Source organism: Apodemus sylvaticus, chromosome 14, assembly GCF_947179515.1.
Source record: "Apodemus sylvaticus chromosome 14, mApoSyl1.1, whole genome shotgun sequence".
In the NCBI taxonomy this organism is placed as follows: Eukaryota; Metazoa; Chordata; class Mammalia; order Rodentia; family Muridae; genus Apodemus; species Apodemus sylvaticus.
Window position 1 is genome coordinate 71,779,795 of NC_067485.1, and position 25,847 is coordinate 71,805,641.

Below are 25,847 nucleotides of genomic sequence, written 5' to 3' on the forward strand. Positions count from 1 at the left end.
CATCCAGGATCTAAAATCAGAAGTAGAAACAACTAAGAAAACTCAAAGGGAGACAACTTTGGAGATAGAAAGCCTTGGGAAGAAATCAGGGGACAGAGATGCAAATATCAACAACAGAATACAAGAGATAGAAGAAAGAATCTCAGATGCTGAAGATTCCATAGAAACCATGGACTCAACAGTTAAAGAAAATGCAAAGTGCAAAAAGCTTGTAACCCAAAATATCCAGGAAATCCAGGACACAATGAGAAGACCAAACCTAAGGATTATAGGCATAGATGAGAGTGAAGATTTACAACTTAAAGGGCCAGCAAATATCTTCAATAAAATTATGGAAGAAAACTTCCCTAACCTACAGAGAGAGATGCCCATGAATATACAAGAAGCCTACAGAACTCCAAACAGACTGGACCAGAACAGAAATACTTCCCGTCACATAATAATCAAAACACCAAATGTTCTAAACAAAGAAAGAATACTAAAGGCAGTAAGAGAAAAAGGCCAAGTAACATATAAAGGAAGACCTATCAGAATCACAGCAGACTTTTCACCGGAGACTATGAAGGCTAGAAGGTCCTGGGCAGATCTCATGCAGACTCTAAGAGAACACAAATGCCAACCAAAACTACTATATCCAGCAAAACTCTCAATCACCATAGATGGAGAAACTAAGATATTTCACGACAAAACCATGTTCACCCAATATCTATCCACAAACCCAGCCCTAAAAAGGATAATAGGAGGACAACACCAATACAAGGAGGGAAACTCCACCCTGAAAAAAGCAAGATAGTAACCTTTCATCAAACCCAAATAAGTTAAGCAATCAAATTTAAAAAATAACGTCAAAAATGATAGGAAGTAACAATCACTATTCCTTAATATCTCTTAACATCAATGGACTCAATGCCCCAATAAAAAGACACAGACTAACTGACTGGATACGTAAACAGGACCCTACATTTTGCTGCTTACAGGAAACACACCTCAGGGTCAAAGACAAACACTACCTTAGAGTAAAAGGCTGGAAGACAATTTTACAAGCAAATGGTCTCAGGAAACAAGCTGGAGTAGCCATTTTAATATCAGATAAAATTGACTTTCAACCCAAAGTCATCAAAAGAGACTCTGAGGGACACTTCTTGCTGGTCAAAGGAAAAATACAACAAGAAGAACTCTCAATCCTGAACATCTATGCTCCAAATGCAAGGGCACCCTCTTTCATAAAAGAAACTTTATTAAAACTCAAAGCACACATTGCACCTAACACAATAATTGTGGGTGACTTCAACACTGCACTTTCCTCAATGGACCGATCAGGAAAACAGAAACTAAACAAGGACACAATGAAACTAATTGAAGCTTTGGACCAATTAGATTTAACTGATATATATAGAACATTCTATCCTAAAACAAAAGAATATACCTTTTTTTCAGCACCTCATGGTACCTTCTCCAAAATCGACCATATAATTGGTCACAAGACAGACCTCAACAAATATAAAAAGATAGAACTAATCCCATGCCTCCTATCTGATCACTATGGAATAAAAGTGGTCTTCAATAGCAACAGAAACAACAGAAAACCCACAAACACATGGAGATTGAACAATACTCTACTCAATGACACCTTGGTCAAGGAAGAAATAAAGAAAGAAATTAAAGACTTTTTAGAACACAATGAAAATGAAAACACAACATACCCAAATCTATGGGACACAATGAAAGCAGTGCTAAGAGGAAAACTCATAGCCCTGAGTGCCTCCAAAAAGAAAATGGAGAGAGCATACATTACCAACTTAATGACACACCTGAAAGCCCTAGAACAAAAAGAAGCTATTTCACCCAGGAGGAGTAGAAGGCAGGAAATCATCAAACTCAGGGCCGAAATCAATCAAGTAGAAACAAAGAGAACCATACAAAAAATCAACAAAACTAGGAGCTGGTTCTTTGAGAAAATCAACAAGATAGATAAACCCTTAGCCAGACTGACCAAAGGGCACAGAGAAAGTATCCAAATTAACAAACTTAGAAATGAAAAGGGAGACATAACAACGGAAACTGAGGAAATCCAAAAAATCATCAGATCCTACTACAAGAGCCTGTACTCAACACAACTGGAGAATCTGGAGGAAATGGACAATTTCCTTGACAGATACCAAATACCAAAATTAAATCAGGACCAACTAGACCATCTAAACAGTCCCATAAAGCCTAAAGAAATAGAAGGAGTCATAGAAAGTCTTCCAACCAAAAAAAGCACAGGACCAGATGGTTTCAGTGCAGAAGTCTACCAGACCTTCAAAGAAGAGTTAACACCAATACTCTTCAAACTATTCCACAAAATAGAAACAGAAGGAACACTACCCAATTCCTTCTACGAAGCCACAATTACGCTGATACCAAAGCCACACAAAGATCCAACAAAGAAAGAGAACTTCAGACCAATTTCCCTTATGAACATCGATGCAAAAATACTCAACAAAATTCTTGCCAACCGAATCCAAGAACACATCAAAACGATCATCCACCATGATCAAGTAGGCTTTATCCCGGGAATGCAGGGTTGGTTCAATATACGGAAATCCATCAATACAATCCACTACATAAACAAACTCAAAGAACAAAACCACATGGTCATTTCATTGGATGCTGAAAAAGCATTTGACAAAATTCAGCATCCTTTCATGCTTAAAGTCTTGGAGAGAACAGGAATTCAAGGCCCATACCTAAACATAGTAAAAGCAATATACAGCAAACCGGTAGCCAGCATCAAACTAAACGGAGAGAAACTTGAAGCAATCCCACTGAAATCAGGGACCAGACAAGGCTGCCCCCTTTCTCCTTATCTTTTCAATATTGTACTTGAGGTACTAGCTCGGGCAATTCGACAACATAAGGAGGTCAAAGGGATACAAATTGGAAAGGAGGAAGTCAAACTATCATTATTTGCAGACGACATGATCGTCTACCTAAGTGACCCAAAGAACTCCACTAGAGAGCTCCTACAGCTGATAAACAACTTCAGCAAAGTGGCAGGTTACAAAATCAACTCAAGCAAATCAGTGGCCTTCCTATACTCAAAGGATAAGCAGGCTGAGAAAGAAATTAGGGAAATGACCCCCTTCACAATAGCCACAAACAGTATAAAGTATCTTGGGGTGACTCTTACCAAACATGCGAAAGATCTGTATGGCAAGAACTTCAAGACTCTGAAGAAGGAAATGGAAGAAGACCTCAAAAAATGGGGAAACCTCCCATGCTCATGGATCGGTAGAATCAATATAGTTAAAATGGCCATTTTGCCTAAAGCACTATACAGATTCAATGCAATACCCATCAAAATCCCAACTCAATTCTTCACAGAGTTAGAAAGAGCAATTATCAAATTCATCTGGAACAACAAAAAACCCAGGATAGCTAAAACTATTCTCAGCAACAAAAGAAAATCTGGGGGAATCAGTATCCCTGACCTCAAGCAATACTACAGAGCAATAGTGTTAAAAACTGCATGGTATTGGTACAGTGACAGGCAGGAGGATCAATGGAACAGGATTGAAGATCCAGAAATGAACCCACACACCTATGGCCACTTGATCCTCGACAAAGAGGCTGAAAACATCCAATGGAAAAAAGATAGCCTTTTCAACAAATGGTGCTGGTTCAACTGGAGGTCAGCATGCAGAAGAATGCGAATTGATCCATCCTTGTCTCCTTGTACTAAGCTCAAATCCAAATGGATCAAGGACCTCCACATAAAGCCAGACACTCTGAAGCTAATAGAAAAGAAACTGGGGAAGACCCTTGAGGACATCGGTACAGGGAGAAAGTTTCTGAACAGAACACCAATAGCGTATGCTCTAAGAGCAAGAATTGACAAATGGGACCTCATAAGGTTACAGAGTTTCTGTAAGGCAAAGGACACCATCAAGAGGACAGATCGGCAACCAACAAATTGGGAAAAGATCTTCACCAATCCTACATCAGATAGAGGGCTAATATCCAATATATATAAAGAACTCAAGAAGTTAGACTCCAGAAAACCGAACAACCCTATTAAAAAATGGGGTACAGAGTTAAACAAAGAATTCTCACCTAAAGAACTTCGGATGGCGGAGAAGCATCTTAAAAAATGCTCCACTTCATTAGTCATTAGGGAAATGCAAATCAAAACAACCCTAAGATTTCATCTTACACCAGTCAGAATGGCTAAGATTAAAAATTCAGGAGACAGCAGGTGTTGGAGAGGGTGCGGAGAAAGAGGAACACTCCTCCACTGCTGGTGGGGTTGCAAATTGGTACAACCACTCTGGAAAGCAGTCTGGCGGTTCCTCCGAAAACTGGGCACCTCACTTCCAGAAGATCCTGCTATACCACTCCTGGGCATATACCCAGAGGATTCCCCACCATGTAATAAGGATACATGCTCTACTATGTTCATAGCAGCCCTATTTATAATTGCCAGATGCTGGAAAGAACCCAGGTATCCCTCAACAGAAGAGTGGATACAAAAAATGTGGTATATCTACACAATGGAGTACTATTCAGCCATTAGAAACAATGAATTCATGAAATTCTTAGGCAAATGGATGGAGCTAGAGAACATCATACTAAGTGAGGTAACCCAGACTCAAAAGGTGAATCATGGTATGCACTCACTAATAAGTGGTTATTAACCTAGAAAACTGGAATACCCAAAACATAATCCACACATCAAATGAGATACAAGAAGAAAGCAGGAGTGGTCCCTGGTTCTGGAAAGACTCAGTGAAACAGTATTTGGCAAAACCAGAACGGGGAACTGGGAACGGGTGGGAGGGAGGACAGGGGAAGAGAAGGGTGCTTATGGGACTTTTGGGGAGTGGGGGGGGGCTAGAAAAGGGGAAATCATTTGAAATGTAAATAAATTATATCAAATAAAAAAAAAAAAAAAAAAAAAGATGACAGAATGTACCATCATGCATAGCTTAAAAAAGGAACACAACAACAAAACAAAACAAAACAAAACACACCCCCAAACCTGCTAAGTTATGGGTACTGGAGTTCAAATTCAATTTAGAATAGCTTGCATAGCAAACACTTTAATGACTGAGAAATCTTGTCATTCCTCATCATTTCAAATCATGTCACAACATTGTGTAAGCTTAGATTTTTTAATACGTACATTAATACAGCTTATCAATCATTTCAATAAACTTTCTAGCCCACCATCCAAAGGCAGGGGAAAAATTGGAAATAGGACAAGTGGTATGTGTACCTGTTTAAAAGTAGGTCTTTGGATGGTGATTCTAATCTCCTTACTCAGGATAACATCAGACAAGTTCAGTAGTCTCCGGATACTAACAGGGCAGTACAAAAGTGTCACCAAACAAGAGTCAGCAATGGTGGCACAATTCAGCAGAAGATACTAGGCCTCCCCTGAGTTGGCATAAGTCAGCAGGGGCTAGGAATAAGTCAGACCAGCTGGAATGCCAGGAGTTTTCTGCCTTGTCTCTTTCAGCAAACTGAAGATCAGTATAGAGGCAATACCAAAGCAGAGTTGCATAGCTAGCTATGCAAGCTCCTTATCACTGTCTTTGTGTTCTACTTATAATCTCTCCAAATATGACTTGACCTCCCTTGGGTCTTGCTTCAGCAAAACACCATGTGAGTTTGTATCATATGACAAAACCAGAAAGTCACACTTCAACATTTTAAATATACACAAATATTTTCTTTCTCACAAAACATAACTTTCCAACACACTGGTTGAGTGCAGGTTGTACCAATACTCTAAAGAGTTGTTAAATCCAATGGAAAAAAGATAGCCTTTTCAACAAATGGTGCTGGTTCAACTGGAGGTCAGCATGCAGAAGAATGCGAATTGATCCATCCTTGTCTCCTTGTACTAAGCTCAAATCCAAATGGATCAAGGACCTCCACATAAAGCCAGACACTCTGAAGCTAATAGAAAAGAAACTGGGGAAGACCCTTGAGGACATCGGTACAGGGAGAAAGTTTCTGAACAGAACACCAATAGCGTATGCTCTAAGAGCAAGAATTGACAAATGGGACCTCATAAGGTTACAGAGTTTCTGTAAGGCAAAGGACACCATCAAGAGGACAGATCGGCAACCAACAAATTGGGAAAAGATCTTCACCAATCCTACATCAGATAGAGGGCTAATATCCAATATATATAAAGAACTCAAGAAGTTAGACTCCAGAAAACCGAACAACCCTATTAAAAAATGGGGTACAGAGTTAAACAAAGAATTCTCACCTGAAGAACTTCGGATGGCGGAGAAGCATCTTAAAAAATGCTCCACTTCATTAGTCATTAGGGAAATGCAAATCAAAACAACCCTAAGATTTCATCTTACACCAGTCAGAATGGCTAAGATTAAAAATTCAGGAGACAGCAGGTGTTGGAGAGGGTGCGGAGAAAGAGGAACACTCCTCCACTGCTGGTGGGGTTGCAAATTGGTACAACCACTCTGGAAAGCAGTCTGGCGGTTCCTCCGAAAACTGGGCACCTCACTTCCAGAAGATCCTGCTATACCACTCCTGGGCATATACCCAGAGGATTCCCCACCATGTAATAAGGATACATGCTCTACTATGTTCATAGCAGCCCTATTTATAATTGCCAGATGCTGGAAAGAACCCAGGTATCCCTCAACAGAAGAGTGGATACAAAAAATGTGGTATATCTACACAATGGAGTACTATTCAGCCATTAGAAACAATGAATTCATGAAATTCTTAGGCAAATGGATGGAGCTAGAGAACATCATACTAAGTGAGGTAACCCAGACTCAAAAGGTGAATCATGGTATGCACTCACTAATAAGTGGTTATTAACCTAGAAAACTGGAATACCCAAAACATAATCCACACATCAAATGAGATACAAGAAGAAAGCAGGAGTGGTCCCTGGTTCTGGAAAGACTCAGTGAAACAGTATTTGGCAAAACCAGAACGGGGAACTGGGAAGGGGTGGGAGGGAGGACAGGGGAAGAGAAGGGGGCTTACGGGACTTTCGGGGAGTGGGGGGGGCTAGAAAAGGGGAAATCATTTGAAATGTAAATAAATTATATCAAATAAAAAAAAAGACAAAAAAAAAAAAGAGTTGTTAAGACCGATTTTGTGTGCTTGCTGTACCATATATTTTGGTAAAGTTTCATAAAAATTATGAGAAGCCACTTAATATAGAGAGAAATTTATTGAAAGCAAAAGCTGCCCCTGTAGGATTTATCCACATATGGCATTTTCCTCACAGTTGTATGAGCCTTGAGCTTACCATAGTGGCACCCAGTAATGCCATGAAATGTGATCAGTTTATATTACGCATCTTCACATTTATTTATATTCTTGCCTTATGCAACATTTTGTAGCTTAAGTTTTTTAAATTTAAATTAATACCCATATCTGTGTCCTTATAGTAATGTAAGTTTTTTTTTAATTTAAATTAATACCCATATCTGTGTGTCCATATAATAATAAATGAAAACTATTTAAGTATGACACATGACCTCATGACATTCATATATGTATTTTATTATTCTATTTTTATTTATTATTTATCAACACTTATATGTAACTAATATGTGCTTAATATATTTAACTATGTTTATGATTTTGTTTTATCTTATTTGATGTCAAAACTTAGTTTCATTTCTTTATCATTTTAGTCTGTAATAATGATTTTATCTTTCTTCTCCATTCCATTCTATACAGTTTTCTGAATTCTATATATGCATTATATATTTCTTATAATCAGTTTGGTCCTTCTTTTGTAGTTTGTATAATTATTAGGTAAACCACAACAAATGCACCCAGCATATTGTTTTTTCTCCATTCCTAAAGCATGCCAATGCTTTTTGCTAACTAAGGTCCTGTAAATTATTCCTTGTTTACTCTAGCCTATGGGAAGACATGCCCTTTTCCTGGCATTGTGTGAACACTGGCGGTCTCCTCTAATTGTGTGGGATGTTGTGTCCCTCAGCCCCAGGATATTTCCTGGAATTCCAATGTTGTTATGTGCTCTATAGTATGTTTCAGACGGCCTAGTAACATGCCCAGAGCATCCCCTCTTCTTTGTGTCTATTTTCCAGACTTCTGGCCTGTGATTTCTGGCTGCTTTCTTCACCAAATAGCTTATCTGCACAGCTCCAGGAGTCTAGGAGAGTCAGAATAGCTTTGTCCTCATGATATTCTAACCTAGTCTGTACTATCTCAGCACAGAGATAGAAAATTGGGATAATATCATCAAACTATTTTAGTGCTTATTAGCTAACAATTTATGTCATGTCTGAAGCATATAATCTTCAGTGTCTAAAACATGTTTTTTTCTGATTTGTGTTGTTTGAGGTAGGAATCAAAATCAGTACTTTTTACTTGACCTTGTTTAGATTTAGAGGGCAGTAGCATCTCCACTTCTAGTCTGCTGTAGAATACTGGCAATGTGCCTCTTCACACTCTGACCAACTACTTCTTGTTCTTACTTCATGCCTACTCATCCCTTCCATTAGGGCATATTCCTGCATGCTTATTCAACATTAAAACTTTGTTTGACTTCAGTATCATCTGAGTCTGTAATATCTGGTTTTATGTCTTTTTTTGTCTTCTCTACTAGTTCTTAAACTAAACACCTTAACTGTCTTCTTTTCATATCTTCAGAATGTACCATGTCTTCCACTGTGTGGGTCCTCAGGATACATTTCTACAGTGCATCATGTTTAGGTAAAACTCTAGTCTGTTTTATTTATCAAAAATGCTGCTGTACTGTAATTGTGCTTTTTCTCCAATACAGATATAAATTCTGAGATCCTAGTGAAAATCTGGGGTGCAGTTTATACATATAAAAGATCAATAGACTTTGAAAAACATAACTGTGAACTAATTGAAGAAGATTGTGAACGTATAAGTAATGAAATTATTGCACTGCGAGAGGAGTGGTCTCAACTAGAGATTGAAAATGCTGAACTGCAAGATGAGCTATGCAGTTTGAGGTAGGATGTCCCAATTTTAGAGAAATATTTTAACTGTTTTCATTAGAGCATAAATAGAACATTTGTAGTTTGTCACTAACTTTGTAAGTGTTCTGAAAGGGAAGAACTTTTCATATTTGGGTTTTATTATTATTACTTTTGATAGATATCTTTATGTAGTCTAGGGAAACCCCAAATTTGTGATCTTCTGGCCTCAGTTGTTTGATTTTGGGGTGACTGGTTGGGTGCTTCAATTGTTAAGTGGGAGAATTGTTAGCCTTGTAGAATGTGAAAATAATTAAATTACAAATATCATTATTACTATTTCCATAATTATGTACATATGCGTATATGAGATATATGTATGTGTCCCATGCAATCACACTCTTGATATCTACAGAGAAACCTCATTTTCATGAGGCATCAATTAAAGTTTTAAAAAATATTTTACAATTATGCTACAAAGAATACACTTTCTTAAAAGCTTCTCTAAATATTGAATTATTTTTATTTGAATACAAATTTGAATATATTCTTTAATATTGATTCCTTTAGCTAAAGGATATAAATCATATTAAAGGACTTGGCTGATGTAATTGTTCCAAACAAAATTTATATTAATTTCAAATTTCACCGATGGAATATGAAACAATAGTTTTCTTAATTAAGACAAATTCTTTTAATATTATATTGCTTTATAGTGAACCAAGAATTTTAAATAAAGTAGTAAAGTATCACCCTTCCATAGAGATAAACTTAGATCTTATTTCATTCTCATATGCACAAGGCAAATATATGATTTCTAAATAGATTATTCAACATTAATTCACAGAAAAAATTCAAATTTGTATGTTGAGAGACATTTGATACTTTGTAATTGATTACTAAATTTATCAAGTAAATTGTATGATTTATATAATTGATAGAGTAAATTGAAAGAAAATAAAATAGAAATAAAAAATTGTAAGAATGCATTTGAGATGATCTGTATGATGTTGGATTCTAATAATGAACAAAATGCTTGAACATATTTTAACATTCTTTATTCCTTTGTGAAACATCCTTGTGGCTAATTATATTTTATGAAGATTATAGTTTAGTTGTATAAAATTTATAAACTTTAGTGAACAGAATAACTTGAAACCTAATATTTTTATTAATTTTTTTGGTAATTTTAGATAAGATATTGTAATTATTCATTCTCTACCCCACTGGTTCTTCTCAACCTGTGTGTTGTTACTAAGTTAGGGGTTAAATGACCCTTTCACAGGTGTCATATAAGACCCTTAGGAAATATTTACATTACAAAACATATAATACATTGAAAGATATACATTACAATACACAAAATAGCAAAATTACAATCATGAAGTAGAAATAAAAGTAATTTTCTACTCGGGGTCACTACAATAGCAGTAACTATATTAAAGGGTCACAGTATTAGGAAGTTTAGAATTTAGGACCTGCCCAGCCAGAGGCCCATGCTCCTTCCAATTTGCACCTGTTCCCAGAGCTGAGCCTGTGCTCTGGATTCCCACCCATTCAGGCCCCACCCAGATGCAGCTTGACCCCAAGGAGTTCTGACACATCCAGGATCAGAGAATCCCAGGATCACTGTAGCAGTTATTTATAAAAAGTACTGCACAACCAGGCCTTTGTACCAGTCCTTCCATGTATCCGGTATAGAGTGACCCTCAAACTTGAATAGTTAACCAAATATATTTATGTATAAGAAAGTTCCAATTTCATAATGCCAATTTACAATGATAAAGTTCTGTCCCAATATTTCTAACCTCTCAGTACAGGAGAAACCCATCTGACACCATCTGGATCTGTGCATCCCCTCCTGCACTCCCTCGTGCAGCTCCCATGCTCCTTCTCTTTCTAACCCTCCTTTTCTTAGCTCCCCCTCCTCCTCTCTCCCCTGTCATCTCTGGCCTCTCACAGCCTCAATGTGAATGGATAGGAAATATCTTGCATCTAATCACAGGTTTCAAGAAGGCACAGGCTCTGGTCAGAGACAGTGAGGCCAGTTAACACCAGAGATAACCAGATGGCAAGAGGCAAGCACAAGAACATAAGTAACAGAAACCAATACTACTTAGCAACATCAGAACCCAGTTCTTCCACCACATCAAGCCATGGATACCCCAACACACCTGAAAAGCAATATTCAGATCTAAATTCTCATCTCATGAAAATGATAGAAGTCTTGAGAAGGCCATAAATTACTCCCTTAAAGAAATATAAGAGAACACAGGTAAACAAGTAGAAGTCCTTAAAGAGGAAACACATTAATCCCTGAAACAAATACAGGAAAACACAAGCAGATAAAGAAAGTGAACAAAACTGCCTCATACTTTGAGGAACTGCAGTTGTAGGTATTTCCTACCATTTCCCACCATAGATGTGAAAATACTACTGCATGAGAACTGATGTTAATTGACTAGAGAATATTGATTCCACTTTGCTATTTTCATATCAGTGCTTGTGATGCCTCCCATAGTCTTATCTGCTACGTTCTGCTTAAGCTGGGAGATCCTGAGTGTAATGTAACATGATCATTCCAGCCAAGCAGTACTAAGAACATAACCTATGCATTATTACAAATGTACAAAATGGCTTGTTCAATGTAATTTGTGAACATACATGATGTAGTGTGATGTGTTCAGGGCCTCAAGCTCCTCATATTCTGCCACTTTCAATAGTATGGTAAAGGACTCAGTGAAACTTATGTAAACTTACTGTCATACCACCTAGAGGATGATCAGTTGCAATCATATTAATGCACACCACAGTTATTGTATGTAGCTCACATTGTGATGAGTATTCTTTGAAGGCTTTTATTCAAAGTTGTTCATTTGAGTTGGAAACTTCATGTTCATTTTCAAATGAAAAATTCAACAACACAAATATGACCTTATATGAGCCATAGTACTTAATGTGTGTTTAAACCATAGTAAAATGCATATATAAACAAAAGTCACAACAAAATGGAATTTCCTGCTTATCAGACTTGGCAAATTTATTCAGGGACTGTGCAGTAGTCCTTGACTATGTGTCTTTAAATATCACTGAATTACCTGGATGAAGTGACATGAAGCATTATGGACAATGGCATTCCTACTACAGTTGATGTGACATTAAAGGTGTAGTTTACATAGCCACAGCAACATGCAAATGAAGTGCTGGCTGTGTTCTAATTCAACATCAGCACAATATGCAGGGTAGACATTTTGATTCATAATGAAACAAAAGTTATTTTTCCTGGTTCTTTACAAAAGGTCATTGGGGTTCACAGTGCATGAGACATTCACTTCATCATGTTGGGCAAGTCAATGGAATGGTAAAGCTTTAAAACACTAAAACATGGTGACTATATGAAATTTAAACTATAGCACTCTTCTTTTGACCCCCCCAGAAGCTTGTGGCTATCTGACAATGCAAAATTTGCTTAGTCCAAGTTCAAAGGCCAAATAGATAATCTTAATAGTTTCTACATTACTCATAATGCCATTTTTCTCTGACACTAAAGTCCAATTCCTTTCATAAATTATGAAAATTACATAGGTTTTTATGTCAATTACCTAACATATACCAAAAGATAATAATAGGAAAATATTAATGAATATTATACCAAGTACAGCCTGAAACCCAGCAGGACAAACATAAAAAACATACCCACAGTCTGTGGTACATGGTGGTGCCACATACACTCCACCAGGATTGGGCAGCCCTGCCTCTGCAGTGCCATATAGTACATGTGGTCTGATTTTGGGCCAGTTCCATTCATTTACTGGTACTTCCATCACTTAAAATCTTCTATTTCTGACATCTGCAACATCCTATTACTTCTTTGCATCTTGACAATTTAGGTGTTACCTTTACTCCTTTACACATAAACCACTCAGACATTCTGTATATGGACTTTAACAGATTCACATCGTCTTGTCTAACTGGCTTTTCTATGCAATACTGCTTTATCGCACCATTGCCAAGTTATGCTTGCATTTTGACATACACTGCAAGACTATCACCAGAATGGTTACTACTTAGTGATTTTGCAGCTTAAGTAACACCCAGGCCTGTGGACACAGGGCAGCCAAACTTCCAGACTCAAATCCCCATCTGGCTTTTAGTAGGAGAGTATAACTGAGGCTGTATTCAAGGTTGAGAGTCACTGCTATCCTAAAGAATGCATTCCCTCTTTGTTTTCATTTTATGCATGTACTTTTGAAGTTTGGGCCTGTCTCAAAGGCAGCCCTGTTAATGCAAAGTACTCTAAGCTGTTTTCAGGGTTGATGAGCCTTTTACTTTGCTAGCCATCTTGTCGAAAGTTTGTCTATTTCCACCAGGATGATGTCACATTTCTAAATAACCTGTATACTTTTCAACTCACTTGGTTGCCCTAAGCAAAGTTAAAACCATGAGCATTAACAATGTGATAGCACAAAGTATAATGACTTCTGGAATATTTCCTCCACTAAATAAACTTACTGACTACTTTTAAATTCCATATCACTGAGATTTTCAGGGATGGATACAGATTATAGGACAGAATCTAATGTGTATGGCCTTGGGCTAACTCTGTAGAAGAGTTCTTTATTCCACCTGCAAGCTCATTATCTGCATTCATGTAAGTGAGTTTTCTGGTCTCATGAATTCATGCAAGAGTGATTCATTAGTCCAGCCTTATTTTGAGCCAAATGTAAACCACAGTTCCCACGTTTTCCAAATGCCCACTATTCAAGTCTCCAAAGTCTAAGAAACACATTGGCAGTATCATTACAGAAGTGATTAAATGACTCCATTTCCTTTTTAATCACTTCCCTCACTATGGAGGTAATCGCTCAGAAGTCAGCTTGATAGAGAAAAATATATCGGCTCAGCATTTCAGAGAATCTCTAGTCTATCATGTCAGGAAAGACCTGAGGGCAGTGTTTTGTTTTTGCAACAGGAACACAGGGCACAGTCTACCTAGTGCTTCTTTTAGTTGCATGAGGTACTTTATGAACACGCAAACTGCGTCATGATCTTGGGACATGAGGGTCACTCACAGAGGTCTATAATGTAAGCACTGTGCTGAATAGCTCTAGTGTTTTCAAGGAAAGAATGAAGAAAGAGAAATTGCATCATTCATAGTAATTACACACTTTTGAAATCAGGAAACATTCTGGTCTTAGTTACTTAAAATTCATAGTTTGTTGGTGGGTGGTACTCACTCAATGTGTGTATGCTTTGTATGTGTGAACGTTTGATATGCACTAAGACAAAAAAAGAAAATGCATATTTCTTCAAATTACATCTAAAGTTTATAGAGACAAAGGGGCACAGAGAGGGTGATAGTTTCCAAATCACTATCTTTCAAATTTTTCAGAATTTGTGTAATCATTTGAATGTTTCTTCAGAAACTAATTTGGTATTTTCCAATGTGGCCAGTTATGCACAATCATTTTAAAACATATTTTTAGGGCCACCCTTGAAAGTTTAGAATTAAATGATGCAGCAAGCCTCCAAGCAGAGGAGAATGAAGAGCTTTCAAGAACCCCGGTAAGTATAGACTTATGAAGTCCATTTTGTTTTAATTCTCTAATACTTGAAAGAAATTTTCCTGTGTTCAGAAGCAGCATATAACCACATTTTAGGAGAGTCAGATATTCTCCCTGTTCAAATATTTGATAGCTTCACATTGTTACTATTTGTTAGTAATTATAGGAGTCAGGTTAATTGTCTGCCCATGAGGTAGTGCAGTAGTAGGTTCTCCACTAAGGATAGGATATATTTAGTCACAGGTTCTTGGCTCAGACAACAGTTCAAGGTATGGGTTTAACATATAAAAGGGGCCTTACATCCAATTAGAAAACAGTAGATTAAGAGTCTTTTTTACCACCAGTGATGGCTGGCAATGGTAGTCATAGTTGCAGGCAGCAGGGTTCATATCTACATATGTGTTGATTTCTTTTCTCCTCTAGCAGCTTCTAGCACTATGAAAGCTAGCTAAGGGGAATAATGTTTCCAGGTTATATTGTAGATTCCCACATGTTATAGCTCAAGGAGTGAGGTCTCCAGGAATAATTTCTTTCCATCAGGTTTTAGAGGGTAACCAAGAGCATTAGGAAGTACCTGAATATCGTATGACCTCGCTTGTCAAAAACTGTAGAAGAAGAAAACCATTCCTGGGATAGCATTTATTACCACTGCGGTATTGAATAGGGCCAGCATCACCCCATTGTAGAAACGCTTTTTTCACTCATTTTATACATGTGTATATGAATATTCTTTAGAAAGCTTCTATAGTATCAGGTCTCCATATGACATTTTGAAAGATCTTTAGTATTTGTTATTTTATTTTTATATTATTTTATTTATTTGCATTTCAAATGTTATTCCTCTTCCTGGGAGCCCCTCCACAAACACCCCACCTTTTTCCCCTACCGTTTTAACCTCTAATTGTGCTCCCACACCAACTCATCCATTCCTACATCATCCCTTTAGCATCTTGATTCTCTAGGGCATCAAGCATTCACAAGAACAAGCACATCCCCTCCCCCTGAGGCCAGACAAGGCAATCCTGTAGCAGGGACCATGGACCAACCCTTGTATGCTCTTTGGTTGGTTGCTTAGTTGTTGGGAGCTCTGAGGTATCCAGTTATTGGATACTGTTATTTATCCTATGGGGTTGCAATACCCTTTACCTCCTTCAGTCCTTTCCCTCACTCTTTCCATAGGGTTCCCCATGCCCAGGCCAATGGTTTGGTGTAAGTATTTGTATCTGTCTCAGTCAGGTGTTGGTAGAGCTTCTCAGAGTACACCCATGCCAGGCTTCTTCCACATCTTGGTTTCAGCAACAGAGTTAGGGATTTGACATCTGTATATGGTATAAATCCCAAGTTGAGGTGGTCTCTGCATGGCCTTTACTTCAGTCTCTGCTCCAGTGTTGTCCCTGCATTTCCATTAGACAGGAACAATCCTGGGACCATATTTTGAGATGGGTAGATTGCCAAATCCCTCAACTCGGGACATGTCTATCTACTGGAGGTGGTCTCTTCAGGTTCCATTTCCACGCTGTTGGTCATTTTGACTAAAGACCTCCCCGTTAGGACCGGGTACCCTCTCACATCCTTGGTGTTTTTATTTTCTATGAGAAATGAAAGAGAAAGGAGACAAGCCTAAAGAGACTTGAGGTGGGAAGTCCAGGCTAGTAGTGTGGATTGGCTTGAACTCATATTTGCAGTCACTCAGTGCCAGTTGTGGACAGGATACCTGAGTGATGCATATTCTGCCAGAGAAAGGCATGGCTTCTGACTTCACCAGCAGGTGCTATTAGGGGTGAGTTAGATGAGAACATGTCTTGATGAAATGAATAATGTACCAAGAAGAGAGTTGGCAAAGCCATTTTTTTGTTTGTGTATGTCTTAGGCTTTCTATTGCTGGGAACAGATTCCATGATATAAAGGACAAAATTGATTTGTGACTAGCTTACATGTTCAGAGGTCCAGTACAATACCAAGACAGGAAGCATTTTAGTTTTTAGGCAGGCATAGTGCTGGAGAATGAACTAAGAGTTCTCCATCATGATCCAACCTCTGTCAATAGATTGGCATTCTCAGGAAGGTAGGAGAAAGCACTCTTCAGAAATGGGTGGAGCTTCAAAGCCCACTGCCACAGTGGGGTACTTCCTGCAACAACGCCACACCTACTCTCAGCAGGCCTTATCTCTTAAGAGTGTCTCTTCCCAAGAACCATGCATATCCCAACCATCACACTGTGAGTAAAGAACATCCTCCCCAAAGGTCCTCCAATGTCAGGAATAGAGTGAGTTACTGAGGGGAAACAAGGGCTTGACCAGACCAGCAGAGCAAGTTTGCCATTCAAGAGGGTCATAGGATTCTTAGCCCCAAGTAGCATAGGGATGGGAATATGAATATTCTTTCTGCTGAGGGAGGGAGGCTATTCATGTATGTCCACAGATGATGAGGTGAAAAAGACAGATGGAAAGGTAAGAACACAGCAAACCGAGGAGAAGAGTTCTGCCTGTGACTCCTCTTAAGTGAGTGTCATAAGTCCTGGGAAGGTGAGTGTTGGAAGTTTGAAATATCTCCTTTTGATAATTGTTGGTGGCATTGAGTTCTTCAATGTGCATGGTAATGGTCTTGGAGACTTGGTAGGGTTGGAATACCAAAGGAAAGAGGAGTAATTATGACCATTAATTATAGTAGTTGTTACTATTGAAGGGTGTACTGAGGAAGTATGAGAGTTAGGGAAAGGAAGACAGAGTTCAGACTGGTACTGGCCATATCTTGGGTCATGGAAGAGTTCTATTAGAGACTCATAAGATCCTCCCAGGGACTGACTTCTACAGGTTAAAGTTAGGAATGGAATATTTACCTAGGGAAGAAATATAGAATTCTGGAACCACAGGATAGATTTCAGAGTACATGTGTGGTCTCTATTTATGATAGTATGATGTAATGTTACTGTGGCAAGCATGGAAGATGACATTTCTAATAGCAGAAAAATGGTGAGTCCTGAGGGAGAGAGGGTTAGAGTGGGAAGAGTGGGGACTTCAACCTTGGAGGTGCTGTCAGAATCATAGACTGCAGGTGTATAATAGACAGTAGAGAAACAAGGAGACCGTTACTGAGGAAGAGTCAGAAGAAGAGTCCCAGAAAGAGGGCTACATTAGTGAGCTAGGAAAAAAAAAACCTTCCCATGTTTAACAAATAATATTTATAAATTTATATATCAGAAAAATGTCACAATGAAAATGTCACATAGCTGAGGTCTTCTATAAAGTGTTATCTGGGGGCCAATGAGATGACTAAGTGTGTAAGAGCACTTGCTGCTGTTGCAGAAACCTGGGTTAAGGTCCCAGCATCCATGTGTCAATGCCTAGTTTTTGGAACTCTAGCTCTTTTGGAAACTGGTAACATTTTCTCCTCAGATCTGGCAATAGGTAGGCCTAAGCCTACAAAAAATACAATCTTGCCAAACACCCAAATCCATAAGACAATTTTAAAAATTATTATTTTGAAATCTATGCTCACATGTATCAATTTCAGAAAATATGTTCGGAATTATCTAAGAATATTATGCTTGGTAAATAATATTTCTAAGAAAGAAAAGTGGATCTCTACAGTTAAAATTGTATTCATATATTTTTTTCAACGTCTGAAAAGGCTCAAGAAGAACAGTTTAAGTTGTACCTGTCACTGACACAGAGTTTGCATGAAATGAGAAGGAGAAATAGGGAACTAGAAGAAGAAATAGACAGGTATGACATTTATTTATCAAAGCATTCACCCACAACTAAAGAGTGATTTTACCAAAACCTAAATATAAATTCCTATCTTGTCTACAAGTTTATAATAAAACAAATAGTTCTATTTTTAAACTCATATAAGAAACCTACAACACAATTTCAAATTTTGGAAGAACAGTATTAATTGCTAACATCTGTGATGATTTTGACCATAATAAGTGACAGTGAAAGCATTCTCTGATGTCAACTGTAATCTTCCTAATATATTTTCAATTTCTACTTTGAAATATGCTTTTATTTTTTTCCTCCTACATTTCAGATATTAATACCCATATCTTGTTTGTGTGCTTGTTATAAAAGATCAAAATTTACATGGATAAAATTGGGTTTTCTTCTACTTTTAAATATTTAACCATGTATGTTATTCATGTGGACCCATAAAAAGATATACTAATATTCCATGATCATAATCCATATACACATGAAATATAAACATTTTCAAACCTGAGTTTCCTTTAAGAAATTTACATGTATGTGTACATAAACTAACATACAGATTGATGTCTTATATTTTATATAGGAATTGTTCTATAGTATCAAACAGAGCTCAGAATCCAAAAATATTTAATTTTCATTTAAGGCCACTGACATGTCTTTTTATTTTAAGGCATCTATAAATTATATGTAATCATTAATTGTGCTGGTTGATTTTGTCAACTTGACACAATCCAGACATATCTGAGAAGCAAGAACCACAATTGAGAAAATGCCTCTATGAAGAATTGCTTATAAGAAACATGTGCAGATATTTTCTTAATGACCATGGAATGTGGGGTAACAAGATCATTGTGTATAGGTTCCATCCCTGGCAGATGATTCTGGGGTATAGGAGAAATCAGGTCAGGCAAAATATGAGCGGCAATCCATTAAGCAGCCTTCCTCTCTGGCCTCTGTGCTGCCTAGTTTTGTGAACCAAGTTATATTCATCTAAGAGAAGGGAGCCTCAATTGATAACTAATATATTGCTGAATAACTATAATACTCTATTACTTTTTGGAACATTGTCAAATGCCTGTGCATGCATAGCACAGGTGCATTCTAAGTTTACAACTTTTTGACATCCTGAATACAGAATCTTCATGCTTAGAATGCCTCTCTCTCTCTCTCTCTCTCTCTCTCTCTCTCTCTCTCTCTCTCTCTCTCCCTCCCTCCCTCCCTCCCTCGATTCCTTCCCCTCCCCCTCTCTCTCCTCTTTCCCTTGCTTCATCTCCCTCCCTTGCTGCCATGCTCCAGCCCTTTCTGTTTCTATTTTAATGAGTACACAGAATGATAGATAACATGAAAACTTTCAGACTTGTAATGCATGAAAGATGTCATTATTCTATCACCTGAAATAAAATAATACAAAATTTCTCGTAACTTTTGAGTCTCCCAGCATGGCTGGCCTCTTTTGTTTTTATTTTTTATTTTAATTTTGATTTCTCTAAAGTGTGACTAGTGTTTTCCTGTGATTTAACATTCTGCATATGATATTGCATCTTCTGCATTTTGTGAAAACCACATTAGGAGGTTCTCTAGATTTCTTCTTAAAAGGTTGCATTAGTTACACATCTGGTGCTATGATAAATTCAATGACCAAAGAAAACTTAAGGAATAAACGGGCTGTGTTTACAGAGGGACAGATTCCACAGTAGTTGGGAAAGCAGCAAGCCTCTGCCTCCTGACGTTTCCATAACCTGCCCAAGCATCATCAGTAACTGGAGCCCAAGTGTTCAAACACTTCTCCTACAAAGGGCCATAGAATCTTTTCAAGTCTTTCCCCATATTTCTATATTTGATCCCCTATATCTTAATGCACTGATTGTCCTCTTTTCTTTTCCCAATTATCCTTCAAAGGCTTTATTTGTCTTCATTCTAAATTTTAATTTTGATTGGAATTCAACCAAGGTACTTACACACACCACACATACTTGGTACTACTATGTGGAATGAATCGTTGTTTATTTGCATGTGTTTGTGTGTCTTGAACATATGTATTCATTTGTGTGTATACATGATTTAAGCCTCTTCCCCATCCAGAGGTAATTAAGAAAATGTTCCCACAGGCATGTCTCTAGAATGGTATAATCAATAATTTTGTCAGTAAAGTTTCTTTCTTTTCAAATTAAACTTGTGTCTGTCAAGTTGATAATAATAAACAACACCAACAAAACAAAACAAAACAAAGTTAACCAACAGAATAATAGTATCTAATTTCAGTTACCAGCATCTACCTTCAAGTAGCATCTAACTCCCTGTAACAACAACTTCTGAAGTATCAGTACTTGTACCTATGAGGATACTTGCATTCCTGTGTACGTATACACAGTGAGACAAAGTCCACACATGCACACAAACACACACACACACATTCACACACACACACACACACACACACACACACACACACACACACACACACACACATACAAACAATCCTGGAAATTAAAAACAAAATTATAAGTAAATCATTTATTTTGATATATGAAAATATATGTTGACATATGATATTTATAACAATTCAGTTCCTGATTTCAATATTAATACTTTATTTACCATTTTTATTTCAACCATTTTATTTTATTTTTTCGAACTTTTTATTTTCAATTTTCTTTGTTTACATTCAAAATGATTTTCCTTTCCTGGTTCCCCCCTCTCCATAATTTCCCTAAGCCTTCTTCCCTCTGCCCATTCTCCTATCACCCCCTCCTACTTCTCTGTCCTGGTATTTATTTTAAAATTCAAAAATTAAAATTATTTCAATCTCATACTTTTAAAATAGTCACAGAATCACACTTTTGATTATTATTAATTTTGCTTTAGTATTATAAACCATATTACTATTCATAATGTATTAAATGATTATAATTTAAAATCTTCAGTTACTAACCAGGCTTATTCTTATATCTGTAATGCAAATACTTGTAAAATACAGTCTGGAAGATCCAATGTTTAAAGCCAGATTTCATAAAAAACAACACAAATATACAAACATACAATGGTGATAATAGTTTACTTAATTGTTTTGCATATTTGTCTAGGTATATGGACCTGTGCACAATGATGGAGGAGGACTCAGATGGACATCAAAATGGAGAGTTTTCAGGTTATAATGCTTCAAGTACAAGTCACTGCGAAGAGGATACGGTACTGAAACTAAGAGAGAAGGTGAATTTAAATTAATTTTTCAAATAAAAATTGTATCTAATTTAGTACAATGTAAATATAAAGAGTTTGCCAATTTTTGAAAACTTGAGCTCATATTCAAAAGAACTTTCCTTTTAGATTGAAAATGTGTCATATTTGTGTCTTGAAATTTCTATGCTGTTCTAAACCCATTTGGCATGTATGCCCCTGCCTAAATTTGAGTCACAGGAACCACGTCCCAGACTCTATATGTTCAGGAAAAACAATTTCATGTTAGTTTCCTCTATTGAACACAGTGTGGTTCAGGCTGGATTTTATTGATCATAATTCAAGAAAAAAATTTAAACTCATATGAAGATGTTATTGTGTATACCTTTAAACTTCAGAGATTTGAAGTACTTTATCAAAGATAAGTAATTGTTTAAATAATAGTTGGAATCATTAACTTTCAAAAGTAGTTTGTATGTTTGAAAAAAATTCAGTCTAGAAGGAAATGAGATGGAGTTCTCCATAGAAGGAAGCAAGGAGAAGTAAACATTAGAAACTTTGAAAAAGAGAAAATGCATCCAATTTTTAAAATTAAAATAAAAGCTTGTATTTTCTTCATTTCTTGGAAGGGATATATATTTTTTTTCTTTATTTCTTGAAAGGGGCATATACTTTAGCTTTATTTTTCTCATTTTCTATTTTTTTTGTTCATTTCACATGAGACTTCTAGTTAAATTCCTTTTATTATCTGTGAAGAAGAAATGTCTGTAGTTACTGACATGATGATTTGACAGTCGTTCCAATATTAAATTAGTTAAAAGACATATGAGAACCTCACTTATGTACCTAATAATGTTTAGAGAGTTTTCCTGATCTGAAAACAGCTTATGGCTTCTCTCTCTCTCTCTCTCTCTCTCTCTCTCTCTCTCTCTCTCTCTCTCTCTCTCCCCCTCTCTCTCTCCCTCTCTCTCCATATGTGTGTGTGTGTGTGTGTGTGTGTGTTATATTTGTTGTATATATGAGTTTGTGTTGTTTGTTTGATTTGGTTGGATTTTTTAAATTTAAGTTTATCAATAATTCATTAATGTGTGAAGTGGAAAACCAGGTGTAAAGCCTGGGTTCATGCTGAAATTGTTGAAATTCATGGTGAATCCATGCCAAAATTCATGTTGAATTCAATTGGAATCATGCTGAAATTGCTATTAGTGTTATGTTAACCTTTTTTCTGCCTACTGCATTACTAGACAATATTAATTGTTTTCACTCAGCTTGAAAGTATGGAAACAAAACTACAACAAGAATTAATCCGCTGCCAATGCAAGGAAGATGAAAATAATCTTTTGGAGCAGAAAATAGCAGAAAGGAAAGCAGCCCGGGAGAACCGTGAAGCGGAAGAGGGTAGAATAAAGCAGCTTGAAGAGAAAATACTCAGCCTCAAAGCCGATATGGACAAGAACATGGTAGAGCGAAGTGAGGTAGAAAATCATAAGAAAGCCATTGAAGAGCAAGCTAGGAGTCAAGTCATGGAAAAAATAAACCAAGAGAACCAAGTCTTACGGGTAACTATAGTCATTTGTCCTGTGCTGTAATTCACTCCACCTCAAAATTCATATTCAATTATATTTTTTGTATGATTGTGTGTGTTTCTTCTGTGTTTCACAGCAGTTTCTTTTGTTGATTTCTGGAAAAAGAAGCCATACCCTTCTATTGATAATCCTGTTAGTTTTGACATTAATGCTAAAAGAATTCATCTTTCAGAATTCCAGTTTTCAATAGGAAATGTTGTGATTTATGAGATAGATTGAAACATGGTGGGAAAGAAAATCATTGTGATGTGGATATGATAATGTACTTCGGTTGTTTATAAGTTCCATGGCTTACTCTGAAATTATATTATTAATTTTTGAATTGTTATATGAATACCTCAGGGATGAGACTGTAGTCCTATGGTTGTATATCTCTTTGTCATCCACAAGTCCCTGGGTTCTGACTACAGCACCACAGAAAGAAATTATTAAAACAATTCTGCTTAAATCCACTGGAAGTTGTTGATAAAGAATTTGAACTCCAACTCCTTTCTCTTTCATTTAACACATTCTCTGCCTTGTGGAGCCAAATGCAGAGAAAATTACACAATAATTTGTTGGATGATTAGGTTTTAAATAAGTGTTTCCTTTATTTGGAATATATACATTGATATTTGTAATTTAAACAGAATCTTTCTGTGAGTTGAAGTTATTTATTTAATTTCATCTTGGTAATTTCATCATGAATACAAGATTTTGATAACACCAACCACTCCTCCTAATACATTTGAAATCTCCTTGGTTGTCCTCCTTTAAAATGTTTCTTTTTAATATTCTTAAGGAACTAGCTGCCTCTGAGCAACAGAAAGATCAGGAAAGACAGGATTACATCATGTCACTGGATCATAGATATAAGGAAATTGAACTTGAGATTGTGGAAACAAAATCTCGTGCAATTTCTGTGAAAGCACAACGGAGAACATTTGAAGAAAAATATAGAGCAGAATTGCAACTTGGAGAACGATTGAAATATGAACTTGAAAAGTAAGTCAGACTTTGGAAGCCTAGTAAGCCAGTGCACTGAATTTAAACTCTAGTGAAATGACTCATGTGGCTATTAGAGCCTGAAAGAACATTACCTTCCCGAAATAATATCCATACGTGTACTTCCCTTTAAAACACTTGTGTAGGACAGATAGCATTCCTCCACAGCTGTTGTAGGTTGGATGCAACTTTCGTCCTGCCATTATTATTATTATTTTATTTAATATATTCTTCATTTACATTTCAAATGAACCGTTTCCTGGTTCCCCCCCCCCCCCGAAAACCCCCAACCCATACTTCCCCCCTCTGCCTCCAAGAATATGACCTTACACCCAACCCACTCCCACCACCACACCCCATCCATTTCCCCTTACTGGGGCATCTATTGAGCCTTCACAGGACAAAGGACCGCTTTCCCCACAGATGCCCAATAAGGTATTCCTCTGCCACTCCTTTGGCTGGAGCCATGTGTACCCTTTGGTTGATGGCTTAGTCCCTGGGAGCCCTGAGGCATCTCTTTGGCTGACATCATCAGTCTTCCTATAGGGCTGCAAACCCCTTCAGCTCCTCCAGTCTGCCCTCCAACTCCTCCATTGGGGACCACGTGCTCAGTCCAATGATTGCCATTAGCACCTTCCTCTGTATTTGTAAGGCTCTGGCAGGGCCTCTCCAGAAACAACCATAACACTCTCCTTTCAGTATGCTCTTCTTTTCATCCATAACAGTTTTGGGATTTGATGACTTTATAGGATGAATCCTGAGGTAGGACAGTCTCTGGGTGGCCTTTCCTTCATTCTCTGCTCCACACTTTGTCTCCATAATTGCTCCTGTGAGTATTTTGTTCCCTTTCTCAGAGGAACCAAAGCACCCCCACTTTTGGTCTTCCTTCTTGAGCTTCCTGTGGTCTGTGAATTGTAACTTGTTTATTTTGAGATTTTGGGCTATTATACTCTTATCAATGAGTGCATACCATGTGTCTTCTTTTGTGATTGGGTTATCTCACTCAGGATGACACTTTCTAGTTCCATCCATTTCCCTAAGTATTTCATGAATTTCTTGTTTTTAATTGCTGAATAGTACTTCATTGTGTCTATATGCCACAATGTCTGTATCCATTCTTCTGTTGAAGGACATCTGGGTTCTTTCCAGCTTCTGCCTATTATAAATAAGGCTGCTATGAACATAGTGGAACATGTATCTTTATTATATGTTGGAAGAGGATGTATCTTTATTATATGTTGGATAGCAAGGTCCTCATGTAGTACTATGTCTAATTTTCTGAGGAACCACCAAACTGATTTCCAGAGTGGTTTTACCAGCTTGCAATCCCACTAGCAATGAAGAAGTGTTCCTCTTTCTCCACATCCTCTCCAGCATCTGCTGGCCCCAGGAGTTTTCATCTTAGCCATTATGACTGCAGTGAGGTGGACTCTCAGGGTTCTTTTGATTTGCATTTCCCTGATGACAGAGAATGATGAACATTTCATTAGAGCCATTCGAGTTTTCTCAGTTGAGATTTCTCTACTTAGCTCTGTACCCATTTTAGTAGAGTTATTTGACTCCCTAGAGTCTAACTTCTTGAGTTCTTTGTATATATTGGATATTAACCCTGTCCAAGATGTAGGAATGGTAAAGATCTTTTCCCAATCTGTTGGTTGCCATTTTGTCCTATTGACAGTGTCCTTTGCTTTACATAAGGTTTGTGGTTTTATGAGATCCCATTTGTTGATTCTTGTTCTTAGAGCATAAGCCATTGGTGGTCTATTCAGGAAAATTTCCCCTGTGCCTATGTGTTTAAGGTTCTTCCCCACTTTCTCCTCTATAAGCTTCAGTGTATCTTGTTTTTTTTTTTTTTGTATTTATTTATTT

At 37.2% G+C, this 25,847-nt stretch overlaps 2 protein-coding genes across 8 annotated transcripts in view; both read left to right on the plus strand.

The window, feature by feature from the left end:
- The window catches only part of LOC127665124 (uncharacterized), a 565,077-nt gene that overhangs the window by 121,496 nt on the left and 417,734 nt on the right, over positions 1–25,847 (plus strand). The gene's annotated exons all lie outside the window — the stretch shown is intronic.
- Positions 1–25,847, plus strand: part of LOC127665123 (ankyrin repeat domain-containing protein 26-like) — a 484,272-nt gene that overhangs the window by 59,584 nt on the left and 398,841 nt on the right. For 6 of the 7 annotated variants that reach the window (XM_052157536.1, XM_052157535.1, XM_052157538.1 and 3 more), the window contains 6 exons: positions 8,795–8,993; positions 14,444–14,522; positions 18,152–18,246; positions 21,315–21,441; positions 22,677–22,967; positions 23,776–23,978. In XM_052157536.1, coding sequence (XP_052013496.1) covers positions 8,795–8,993; positions 14,444–14,522; positions 18,152–18,246; positions 21,315–21,441; positions 22,677–22,967; positions 23,776–23,978 — 994 coding nt within the window. The remainder of the gene's footprint in view (positions 1–8,794; positions 8,994–14,443; positions 14,523–18,151; positions 18,247–21,314; positions 21,442–22,676; positions 22,968–23,775; positions 23,979–25,847) is intronic. The other variant, XM_052157540.1, reaches the window with a different exon arrangement.